The 13,174-nt window shown below is 40.3% G+C and overlaps 1 protein-coding gene across 1 annotated transcript in view; it reads right to left on the bottom strand.

The window, feature by feature from the left end:
* The window catches only part of TIMD4 (T cell immunoglobulin and mucin domain containing 4), a 34,215-nt gene that overhangs the window by 19,317 nt on the left and 1,724 nt on the right, over positions 1 to 13,174 (bottom strand). Inside the window, exons 2-6 of the mRNA XM_023528631.1 lie at positions 9,017 to 9,358; positions 8,272 to 8,355; positions 6,616 to 6,852; positions 5,173 to 5,256; positions 3,962 to 4,045 (exon numbers count right to left, since the gene is read on the bottom strand). Of these exons, the coding sequence (XP_023384399.1) occupies positions 3,962 to 4,045; positions 5,173 to 5,256; positions 6,616 to 6,852; positions 8,272 to 8,355; positions 9,017 to 9,358 (831 nt within the window). The remainder of the gene's footprint in view (positions 1 to 3,961; positions 4,046 to 5,172; positions 5,257 to 6,615; positions 6,853 to 8,271; positions 8,356 to 9,016; positions 9,359 to 13,174) is intronic.

Here is a 13,174-nt window from a genome sequence, read left to right as displayed (position 1 = left end):
TTGAAGAAACTGAGATTTAGAAGAGGATAGAACAAGTCACTCACCTGAAATTCTATAAGGGGAAAAAACAGCACAAATTGGCAGAGCTGGACTATAACCCTGAGGCTTTGGACTCCCCAACACAGCTCCTCTAACCCCTACCCAATGCTACGCAGGAGAGTGTGAGAAGAAACGACCAGAAAGAAAAAATTCCGGATATTATCAAGAAGGCAAATGTGAGCCTGAGGCATAATCAGCAGAGGATTAACAATTAAGATTTGTGTTATTTATTTTATAAAACACTTCCATGTATGAGATTTTATTTAAGAAATGACATAGTGATGTGGCTCTGCTTGCCCTGGCTGCAGAGTCCCTACCCAGTGGAGATTGGGTCTTTAGGGAACACTCTGGAACCATTTCACACATTCCTGCTGCCCAGCAAGAAACGAATTAATCCTCAGGTTATATGGAAAGACTTAAATTTCTAGGTACCTGGAGGGGTTAAGAGCTTGTAGCTGGGGTGAGAACCTGTGAGGGTTCTTATTGTCATTTTTACTGTTGTTTGTGTTTCCAGCTGTGTGATCTTGGGCAAATCACCCCACATCTCTGAACTCAATTCTAGGCCTCTCTGGGTAATGCTAGTTTTAAGGAATAGTAATTTTGACAAGATCCTCTTTTGATTTAAACCAGCCCTCAACCAAGGAAAAAGCTTTGCCATCCAAAATTCACATGAAGAAATGAGGATGGACTGGGGGATATTTAGCCAAGGAAGGAAAAACCCACAGAGGCATGCAGGTCCTTTGAAATGGGTTGAAGTCACTTACATATAAATGAAGAAGTTGCCTTATTCTATAAGAGCCTCCAGCAAGGAAGTCAGGGGCATCAGAATGGAGCAGACTTGGCTAAATCCAGGTTCGTCATTTCCTAGACAAGTGTTAGAACCATCACAAATTCTTGAATGGAGGTGATAAGGATATCTATCTCATAGGGTTTTGTGAAAAATCAAAGGCTGTAATGCACGTAAATGTATAATGTTAAAACGAAGATAGACCTTAGTAGGTGTAAGCTTCTCTAATAAATGCTCTGGCCCTCTGTTTCTTTATCTGTAAAATGGGGGTAATATCTGTACATGACTAGGAGGTCATTGTGAGACTTAAGTAAGAAAATGCATGTTAAAAATCCATAGCACAGCAACTAACAGCTAAGTCCTTAGTCAAAGGTAACTGTCATTATTATTATGAATGCTTTATTACCAAACCCAAGAGAGAACAGCAAATGAAAGAACACAACCTTTTATTTCAGACTGGAAAGCAATAAAATAATATCTAAGAGCATGGAATCAGAGCTAGACTTCCAGGGTCTGGCACCTGAGACTGTGTGGTCTTGGGAAGGCTACATAAAATAGGAATGTGAACACCTGCTAAAAAGGATTGAATGAAGTGGCCCATGCAAAGAGCTGGGCACTAAGCCAGCACACGATATGTACTCAATGAACCCTGGTTTCTTCCATAATGAGTACATGTTACATGGAGACTGAGCAACCTTCTTATGAAAAGTTCCTCTTCAGCAGAGCAGCCTCTGGATATGGGAGTAGGTGTGCTCTCTCTCCCAGGAATTATCAAGGAGGAATGAAATGAAACATCAGGGATGTTATAGAAGAGGGTAAAAAAGCGATGGAGAGTGAGTGGGCAAGGAGTTTTCAAAATGTTATTTATTTCATTTAGATCTACCACAAATGTTATTTATTTCATTTAGATCTAACACAATTCAGTGTAAATTAGTCTAAGACCTAAATGAAATAAATAACATTTTGACAACTCCTTGCCCACCCTCCATCACTTTTTCAGTTGCTAACTTCTCTTCTGACAGAAAATAGCCCCCCAACTTTGCCCATCCCACAGACAAAGGAGGTTTGGATCTCTGGCACCTAGTTTTGCTTAAATTATTTATATCTAGTCCAGCTTTTGTCTTCCCGCTGTATGAGTTAGTTCATGCCGAAGCTTTTCAACACTAGCTCACGCTTGCATTTCATCCAGATTTATAGTCTTCCTTTAAAACCTATCCCCCTTCCACTCTTCTTGTCTATTCCCTCTCATTCTACCTTCTGAGACGTTATAAGTGGTGTTACATCGACTCCCTCATGGAGTTAAAGGATGGCTGTTGTCTGGCTAATAGACATGTAATGGCTAATAAACAACTCTCTGTTAATCGGAACAGTAAAAGAATGAGATGACATTTTCTTCTCAGGAGATTGAAGAACATTAAAGAAATGGTCATATCAAAGTGTGAGGAGGATATGGGAAAGCAGATAGTCTGTGGGTGGGAAAAGGAAACAGCACAGCCCTTCCAGAGAATAATTTTGTAATAGCTATTAAATTTAAAAGTGTACATTTCTTCCAGCCTAGGATTTCTCCTTTTTGGTCACCATCCTAGCTAGAGAAGCACTTGCGTAAACACTTAAGCAGGCACTCACATAAGGAGTGTTCACTATAGACTATTTACAATAATGAAACGTTGGAACAACTGAAATGCCCCTCTTTGGACAATGGATCCTATACATATCCATAGTATAAGATACTATACAGTAATTTAACATACTGATGCAGATCTACATGGACTGAGGAAGAAAGTGATCCAACATATAATATGAGGTGACTAAAACAAAATGCAGAAGGCTTCATATAGTACGATAGCATTTTTTAAAAAATCACACATGCACACACTTCTCCCACGAAGACATACAAATGGCCAACAAACATATGAAAGGATGCTCAACATCGCTAGCTATTAGAGAAATGCAAATCAAAACCACAATGAGATACCATCTCACACCTGTTAGACTAGCTATTATCAACAGGACAAGTAATAACAAATGCTGAAGAGGATGTGGAGAAAAAGGAACCCTCATATGCTGCTGGTGGGACTGCAAATTGGTACAGCCACTATTGAAAACAGTGTGGAGTTTCCTCAAAAAACTAAGAATTGGTCTACCATATGATCCAGCAATCTCTCTACTGGGTATTTACCCCAAAGACTTGAAAACTCATGTCCGAAAAGATATTTGCACACCGATGTTCATAACAGCATTATTCATCTTGGCCAGGACATGAAAGCAGTCGAAATGTACTACGACAGATGATTGGCTAAAGAAGATGTGGTACATATATACAATGGAATATTACTCAGCCATAAGAAGAGATGAAATACTGCCATTTGCAACAACATGGATGGACCTTGAGATAATTATGTTAAGCAAAATAAGCCAGTCAGAAAAAGTTGAAAACCACATGACATAGCTTATATTACATCACAGATATAAACCTAAAAGCAATAAACAAACAGGACAAACAAACAGAGAATCATGGACATGGACTATAGACTAGTGGTTACCGGAGGGGAGAGGGGAGAGATAGATGGGGTAAAAGGGGTCAAATATGTGGTAACAGAAAGAAATCCAACTATGGGCAGTGAACATACATTGCAAAATACATGACTTACTGTTGAATTGAAACTTACTGGATTTCGTTAACCAATGTCACCATTAAAAAAAATAGCACCCCCCCACACACAAACTCTGTATATTTCTACATCTATACACACATATAAGGGAATGGAAAAAAGAGAATCAAAGAGAATTTTATTTCTTTTAAAAAATGTATTACTTTTTAAAAATGTATCCCTCACAAAAATACATCAGTATAATATTTGTGTAATTTAAAATGAATTAGTAAGGTTTTGAAAAGTGATGGGTGATTCTGCGACTAGCATTCCTAGCTTCAAGTCAAAATGGCTAAGGAAGAGGGGTTCAGAAATGAGGCCAAAGAGGGAAGAAGCCAGGCCCGATGCTGTTAGCATGTTTCACTTTCATCCTGGCTTGCGGGAGGATGTAAGTTCGAAATAACTGAATCCCAAGACAAGCAGGCAGACACAGATTGTTCCCACCGCCAAAGACAAAACCACTCATAAGAGCACAGCCCTGTACCTCTTGGCTGAGGAAAAGTCACTGAGTCATTCATTTCCCATGTCGATGCCTGGATTGTTGACTGGAGAGCCCAAGCTTTGGACTCTGGAAAAAGCAAAGGAAAAGAGAGAATAAAATTAGGTAAATGCTTGTCTTCCTATTTTTGGTGCCCCTCTGTCCCCTAAACTGACATCTGTCATAAAACAAACAAACAAACAAATAACAACAACAAAACCCATAAGTTTTACTGAGCACTTAGTACATGCCAGACACTGCTCTAAGTGATATACATGCATATTTTCACGAAATCCTCAGAAAGAGACATATAGGAAAGGTATATTATTATTCTCATTTTACCAACAAGGAAACCAAGTCCCAGAGAGGCTGAGTAGCTTTCTCAAAGTCACACAGCAAGTAAGAGGGAGGCTTTGTGCCCAGCCAGCATGGCACCAGTACACACACATGAACCACTCTACCATGCTGTATTGTACTATCATAAGCATTGGTTTATTTACCCCTCACATGTCTGTTTTCCTCCACTTGATTATAAGCCTCATTAAGGTAACAACTACCATTTGAGTGCTTACTAATGTGCCAGGCACTCGGCTAGATCTTTTACATGCATGAAGTTACACAAGTCCACAACAAAGCTGAGAATAAACCGAGGCCAGGGACCCCTAGCAAAAAGTCGTAGAACTGGGAGTCAAGCCCAGGAAGTCCTCTCTAGCACCCAACGATATAAATCATCTTATTTTTAGGGTAGCCACTGCCCCCTGGGTCTTAGAAAATACCTAAAGAAGGCTTGATAGATGTATGAAAGGACATGAATGAAAGATTCCTCCCTCCACTATAAAAAGCCAACCAGTCAAGGTGGTACACCCTTTAGGGGTTTCAACAAAGACTGGTGTGCTTCAAATCAAGATCACAGATAAGCACCCCCTTGCCTAGAGTGGAAAGGCAAATTTTTAGAGATGTGTTGTCATGGAGAATTGCAGAAATGAATCAAAATCAGTACTTCTCTGTGTCTCTCTGTGTCTGTCTCTGTTTCTCCCTCTCCTTCCCCCATAGAAGCGAACGCTGCCTTGACATCAGTTTGTCCCAGGTAGACGTCATGGCACACAGGGTCAAAAAGTCATCTCTACTCATCTGATTCAATGACACTCTATTCAGTGTTTCTTTCTCCTCAATCTAAGAAAAGGTAAGGAAAGAAAAGAGAACAAGTGTCCACGAACCTTTGGATGTGGGCAAGGCAGTGCCTCCAAAAGTCTCCTCAGTGCTTCTCGGAGAGTTACTAGTGAGAAAGAGAATTTCTGATTCTGGAAGAGAAAAAAAGTTTGATAAAAGGAAGCTAAAAAATAAATGTTTGTGCTGAGTAGTGAGATATGGGACTATAGAAAAGCCTTTGTGCTTTTCTATGTATTTCAGGTTTTCTTCAAAGGCTATAATTAGTTTTTAGAATCTAGGCAAAAACTACAAATGTTTCATTTTAAGATGATTATTTTAAAGGCAAAAGGAATAAAAAATACATATAAAATTTATTGGGTTAGGGTTCATGGATTTTAGGTGACTACTCAGAGTATAATAGAGTTAGCCAATTGAATATTATAAAGCTACTTAAATTATCTAGGCCTAATTGATGCAGATGAAATGCTGAAGAAAGCCTTCAAGCCATCTTCTGATTGTTTTCTAATAATTTTATCCTCAGAATATGAGATTGAAACATGGTGGGAGCTTTAATAAGCCCTCATAAGTAATGGAGCTAGTAATTCAGTGAGAGTTCCAAGGTATAGGATCAAGAAGGATTCAGGGGCGGGGGGAAAGGAAGAAAAAAGAAAGAGGGTAGAACGAGTTCACCATCAGAAAATATTGTAAGGCGTCCGGAGGCCTTTTCTCAATCAATCTAATGCCTAGGCAGAGACTGAACCCTTGGCAGGCTGGAACTTGAGTACCTGGTTCTTCAATAAACATCTCTAAGATTCATGGGAGGTCAACTGGAGAAGCAAAAAAAAGCTGACTTTTTAAAATACACAAAGGAAAAGAAAAAAAAAACAGAGGAAAAGGAAAACCATAAAGCAGAAAAAAAAAAAAGGAACAGTTTAGTGAAACCACACACACACACACACACACACACACACACACACACACGTGCACTGTTATGAGAGTTGAATTGTGCTCCTCCCCAGTTCGTATATTGAAGCCCGAATCCCCAATAGCTCAGAATATATTTGGAGATGGGGCCTTTAAAGAAGTGATTAAGGTAAAATGAGGTCATTAGGATGGGCCCTAATCCAAGAGGACTGGCGTCCTTACAAAGAAAGAAGATTAGGACACAGACACACACAAGGGAAAGACTATGTGAAGACACAGTGAGAAGATGGCTGTCTATAAACCAAGGAGAGAAGCTTCAGAAGAAATCGACTGCACAGACACCTTGATCTCAGACTTGTAGCCTCCAGAATTGCGAGAAAATAAACTTTTATTGTTTAAGCCACCCAGTCTGTGATGTTTGTTATAACAGTCCTAGAAAACTAACACGACGGACTCATACACACACGTGCACACGCAGACCTGAAGGCAAGTCTCTGGGCTGCCCATTCAGTGGAAGTACCCCGTTCCAAGGGACTCAAGATACATCCGACCAGCAGAAAGGAAAGAATGGCCATGGTACCATGTACCTGCATCGGCGGACCCTTCTGTGGAAGGCTCAGCAGTCAAAAGACTTGTGGTTGTCTCAGGGAGGGATCTCGGTGTGGTCAGAGGGCATGTGGTAGCTGTTGTGAGGGCGGCAGTGGTTCTTGTCTGAAGCGTCGTTCTGGTTGTGAGGTCAGGCGTAGTCATGGCTGTTGTTGGAAGCACAGCTGTGGTTGTTGTCATCTCAGTAGTGGTGATTGGGCGACGAGTGGTTGTTGGGGCTGTAACCAACAGAAGATATGTCTGGTACCATGTGGAGATGGAGGAGGAGGAAAACAACACAAATATATGTGGTATCCATTCATTCCCGTCTATTTCTACTGCCCTCACCTCGTCCACTGGCCTGGACCATTGTAATGCTCATAAAAATAGGGTTTCTTGCCACTAGCCTTGGCCTTTCCAGTTTATTCTTCACACATTGGCTAGAGTAATCTTTTAAAATGACAAATCTAGTTATCTGTCTCCTGCTTAAACCTTTTGCTGGGTCCTCCTTGGCTTAAGATAAAGAACCAACCCTCCAACCTTGTCCTCAAGGCTCCACCTGACCAATCTCATGTCTCCACTCTGCTCTTCTCATTTTCCCCAGCCTTTCTTCAGTTCTCTGAACACATTAGTGACCTTCTGGGTGGAGAAACTTTGTACCTGCTGCTTCCTAGTATCTCTCTCCATTAGGCTGATTCCTACTTAACCCTCAAATCTCGGCTAAAAGGACACCTCTGCATTGAGGTCATCTGTATTCTGTAATAGCAATTTATTTGCATTCTCATACTTTACTTTCACAGTACTTGTTGCATTTCTACACAAATAACTATATATTGATTTGATGATTATTGTTTAATATCTACTTCTTCCACTAGACGGTAAGCCCCATGAGGGAAAATCTGATATTTATTTTGTTCTCTGATACAAATCTAATACCTGCCACAGTATGGATCACATAGTAGGTATTCCAAAAACATCAATGAGTAAATAGAGGACTGCATCAAAAGTGAGCCCAAACATAAAGTTTTGGTCAAGCAAGATGAATAAACTCTAGAGATCTGCTGTACAACCTTGTATCTACAGTTAACGATAATGTATCATACTCTTGAATATGTGTTAAGATGGTTGAACTCACACCGGGTTTTCTTTGCAAAATAAAATAAAATTACAATCTAAAAAATTCGGCCCAAAGTGTGCAACATAGGTAGAGAATGTAGTCTATTTCAGATTTTAAAGATTGGTTCACACCAGCACCAGTCTCTCCCTAAACATTTGAATTTGGGTTCATTAGTCACAGTTATTCTATAGACACCACCCATTCAAATATGCCAGATTTCCATGAACTCTAATGGACCAGAAAGATACCATTAGTTTCAAGTGAACTTAGAAATGACCCCATAGAGTATTGAGGTCAACAAATATTTTATAAAATAATAGCTAGTTATACCAGGCTTGAAAAGAGAAGACTTGGATAGGCATCATTTAACTTCAATAAATCAAAATAGTAGTAACTTCTATCTCACAAAGTTGTTGGGAAAAATATGCTAATGTATATGAAAGTTCTCTAATTGAAGAATCCACATCAGTTACTTTTAAATTTTAGAGTGCAGTGGAGTCCCCTGAGAAGCTTGTTAAGCATCTGAATATCCACACCCTGCCTTCCAAGATGCCCATCCAGTTAGGAATGGAGCCCAGGAACCCTCCAACTGAGGCAAGTTGAACACTGGGCTTACTTTGAAAGGCTCCATTTCAGACAAACAGGAAAGGTGGCTATTGTTAGCATCCTTCAAACATAGGCTTCCCTCCATATAGTTCAAATCTTTTAAAGTTTCACTATATTCCAAATTTCACCAAAAGCAACTGACAGTCACAGAAGGAAAGAACACCTGAAAACGACTATAAGTATCTCCAAATCCCACACCTCTTCCCCTTTGCCAGAAGTTTCAAACTACTGGCCTACAGGCTGAAGCTGACACACGGACACTTTAGTTTACACAGTATACATTTTTCTAAACTTTGAAATATTTGCCAACATGCAAAAATCAGCACAGCTCACATACACACACGCGCGCACACACACGCAAACTGACAGATCTGAAACACTGGGCCCAAACTCCTGCAAACTGACAACCCCCTAGATAAGCAGCAGCTACCTTCTTCAGACTGACCTTGCAATTCCCTTCCCCACCCAACACACTCCACTCACTCACTCTGTGGCTTTCTTGGCCACCGCGAGCATTTGCTTTATACCATAGTTCCTCTAGTAAAGGCAACACCTCCCGATTTAATCTGCCCACTCATTGCTTAAAGAACTAAAGCCTCTCCACCACCACCCACTGAATCCATTGCCCACTAATTGCTGACTCTTTCCTTCCACAGACACGAGCTCCTCCATGTGCTCACCTTGTGTTAACTTCAAACGAATGTTCTTCTTCACGTCATTGAACCAGCCGGGCACCTCTATGCGGCAGCAGTACAGAGTTTCGTCATCTTTGTTGGTGTTGAAGATGGTCAAGGAGACGTCACCTCTCCAGATCGGCCCCTTAAGTTCATATTTTGTCGACTTCCTTGAGAGCACCTTCGTCCCGTCAGTGTAGAGAATCTCCTCGTTACATCTGGAGTTGGGACACGTGCCTTTGCCCCAGCACATGCTGTTGCTGCTGTGAGACCAAGATGCGTATATGCAGGGCAGGGTCACCGACTCACCCAAAAACGCTTTCACGACCGTCTCTGATGCAGCTGGAGCTGTAAAGAAGGATAAAAAACTAGGCGTGCACTATTAAAATCTCTCGGATATGCTACACAGTGATTGTATAAATAGGTGCTTCCAGGAAGATGAAGAGTTGTAGTGTATATGTTTCTTTAGTATAAATTCTGATGTGCCCTTCACCACAGCCACACTCTAACTCTGTATCCTTCCAAGTAGAGACAGTTGACCCACCTGAGTCTCTGAACTCATTTCCACATCAAGCCCTTTTTGCCGATTTAAAAACTTTGACCTTGAGTACCATTCAATAAGCCAATAAACTCTCCAATGGAAAATTGACTCCAATGAAAAGAACCCTTTAAGTCGACTCTACGAACTCATATAAACAGGTCTAAAAACAGCACTGTACCCACTGTATCTCAACAAGCAGTGATCATGTGCTATTGACTTGAATGCCTCAAATGGGCCCCCTCTGTCTTCTAAGCGAGAGAGTGCTATGGCAGGAAGATAGGCTGTTGGACTATATCCCATAGTCTTTCTCTCCTTTCAGTACTAGAAATAGAAATTAATCGCTCTGGATCATTTATTTGCTGTTAGACAATATGAAGTCAGGTGGAGTTTGAGTATTTTTTTAATGTTAGAACTGAAAGGGACCACGAGAATTATGTAGAATGGCAGCTGTGACATACAAAAATGCTGGAGGGTTAGATTGGAGGTATCACTATTTCTAAAGTTAAGTATCTGTGTTTCTCAACTTCAGCTCCTCATTGGCATGACCTGGGAAGGTTGTTAAAAATATATATTTTATTGTCCAATCCTGAGTCAGAATCTCTGAGGGCAAAGCCCACAGAGGTGGACATAATCAATTTCCTCAGGTCATTCTGAAGACACTGGCCACTCACCCAGTGTTTGAGGAGCACTGGATGAGCTCTTCTAAGATTATATCCATCTCTGAGACGCTGCGAAACATTTTCAGCTGCTGCAAATGTTAAGCCTACTGGTTTAGCTGAACCTCAGTGATGGTACTAAACCAAAAGAAAAAAGAATGCTATTGATGTGAAGGCCAAGCAAGCTGAAGCTCCAGATCATCAGAACTATATCCAGCAACAACTTTTTGGGGTACCTCGGTCCTTGCTTATTGTTTTCCTCAAAAAACACCCCCTTAAGACTCTCCATTTACTAACTTTTTGGACTCATTTACCTAAGTTGTATAAGACATGTCCAGCAGTCCCCTGTTCCTCCCTGACCAAGTATCAGACACATACAGGTGTCTCTCTCTTAGAGATGAGCAAGAACCCCAAGAGACACCCAGAGGGTAAGCACATGGGTTTTTCACAGTTGGCTCTCACGATGAAGGACATTCTAAATTCAGACCAGCCTGGAGCCTTCCGTGAACTCACAGTCTCTTCACTTAGCTACAGTGAAAATGTTTCACAGATCATAAATGCTGTGAAAGTTCATTTTGCTCATCATGAAACGAGGGAAGAAGATAAAAAGTTCATTGTCACAACCCTCAGCTGCATTAGCAACACAGAACACATTCACCTAAAACTTGTAATTTCTCAAATATGAGCTTGTTCCTATGAATATTTGGAAAATTAATAAAAAATATATTTAAGAATTATTTCTACTGGAGAAATAATTTGTTTATTTTCCCAAGTATCATAGTATAGAAGGAGGCATCCTATTATTCAATAAGAAAAGACACAATAGAAAAAGTTGGAAAGGAGATAGCAGGCAATTCATAAAAGAGGAAATATGAGTGGCCAGTAAATTTCACCTATTTGACTGGCAAAAATTTAGAATGCTGTTAACGTCAAGTGTTGGCCAGACAGGGACCCAGGGAAAAATATCCTACCAGAGTAAACAGCAATGAGATGAGGTGTGAATGTGTACAGCCACATTCTGGGGCAACTTGACAGTTTCTATTATACTCAGTCTGTGTGTGTGCTAGCTACCCTACACAATTTCATGTTTTATTTACCCTAGAAAAACACACATGCACAAGAAAACCTATTTGTAAATGTTCACTGCGGCCCTCATATACACGTGAATGGAAGGAACAATGTGTATATGAAAATGGCAAAACTATGGCATATTTACTTGATGGAATCATGTGTAGAAGACGGTTAGAATTAGATAGATCTATATCAGTTGGCGTGAAAACTCCAAGCCGTATTAATGTATGAAAAAGGCAAATTTCAAAGCAACACATAAAATATAAAACTATTTGATAAAATAAGCCAAGCAGTTTGTAATTTTTGGCGGGCACAGATGTATGAAGGTAAAAGCACAGAAAAGTAGGATATTCACCCAAGTCATTGTGTCAGTCACTTTCATGATCATTGGAAAGGAACAGGGAGGGGCTGGGGGTAGTCATCAAAAGGGATTTTTAGCTTTATAACATTTTTGTTTTTTTCGCCAAGGGTGTTTCTGTATTACTCATCTGATTAAACATTAATGTTAAAAAAAAAAAAGGAAGCAGAAAATTTGGTGAGGTAGAAAAACATTCATTAGGCTTACATTGTAACCCTCATTCTGTCAGTTATTGCTTTTGTGTTCTTAGAGGAAAACCACAATAATCCTGACTGCATTATCATCATACGACAAAGGGGACAGATAACAACTCCCCTCAGAAAGTGTTTCTAAGTTTCTCATGAGATGAAGTATCAGATGTCACATGGAATTAATAAAGTATTAGTACAGGTAAGTAACCAAGCACTTCAGAATTTAGAAACAGGACAGAAAACTGTTCCTTCCAATTACAAAAGTATCCTGGAGCAAAGTGTTGGTATCAAGTCAATTCTCCTTTTGAGAATTACCCAGGATGGTGGGTACAACCTAAGTTCTGATGCCAGTTTGGTTCCTTCTCCAGCTGGTGTCCTTAAAGAAACGCCCTTCCCCAATCTGGGTCTCAGTTTCACCATCTACAGAGTGAAGTGTTTGATTCGGCATCTTTTAAGAACATATGCAGCTCTGATTGATCCTCAGTGATTCTGAGCAGTCACTCCCTTCTAAATTAGTCATTTCAGAAAAGGCACAAATGAAAAACAGACAGTTCACCAGGTGCTGCCTCTTCCAAGAAGCTGCGCTAGCTTAACCAGCAGCTCAGTCAGTGCCCACCCATTAGCAAGAAATGTGAACTTAGACTCTGGCAGCTTTCAACATAACAAAACCCTCCACACCGCAAGTTCCCAGGACAAGATAAAGACCATTAAAATCACTGATAAAGAACCTAAATGTCCATTGATGGATGATTGGGTAAAGATGTGCTACACATATACAATAGATCTAACACTGTTCTCAAAGGGTTCTCAAATTAAGGACACAGAAAATATAAGTATTGGGTGAAGCCAGAAAATGGGGAAGGAATGAAAATAGAAGGATTTGGAGAAAATCTTTCCACTGAATGCCCACGGAACTGTGGGATGCTATTCCAAGGAAACTACAACATTTAATATCTGGATAAAACTGAATGGCCCCCAAAAAATACTTATAGATATTGATATACGGGAGTCCCCCAACAATACCACCCAATTTCTCATCAGTAAAGTCACCTTGCATGCACCTTGATCATACATGCACCTCTCCTAACTTGTGTTTAGTGTGTCACTTTAAATATAAATACATACCCAAGGATCACCAGACATTTGGGCAAAGTCTTCAACATGAAACAGATACAAAGGCAATGTCCATGATGACTTTTTCACTCACATATCTAGACAATTGATGAGATAAAGAGCGAGTGGCTGGACAGGCAACCCCCTCTCTCCATATGACCCTTCTGCATAGCATCTTGGGCTTCCTTACAGTATTACGGTATGGCATTCTCAAAGTAGATGGATTCTTACATA

The sequence above is a fragment of the Pteropus vampyrus genome, unplaced genomic scaffold, assembly GCF_000151845.1.
Source record: "Pteropus vampyrus isolate Shadow unplaced genomic scaffold, Pvam_2.0 Scaffold30, whole genome shotgun sequence".
Lineage (NCBI taxonomy): Eukaryota > Metazoa > Chordata > Mammalia > Chiroptera > Pteropodidae > Pteropus > Pteropus vampyrus.
Note: the sequence above shows the minus strand (reverse complement) of the source record. Positions and strands in the feature narration are given on the sequence as shown.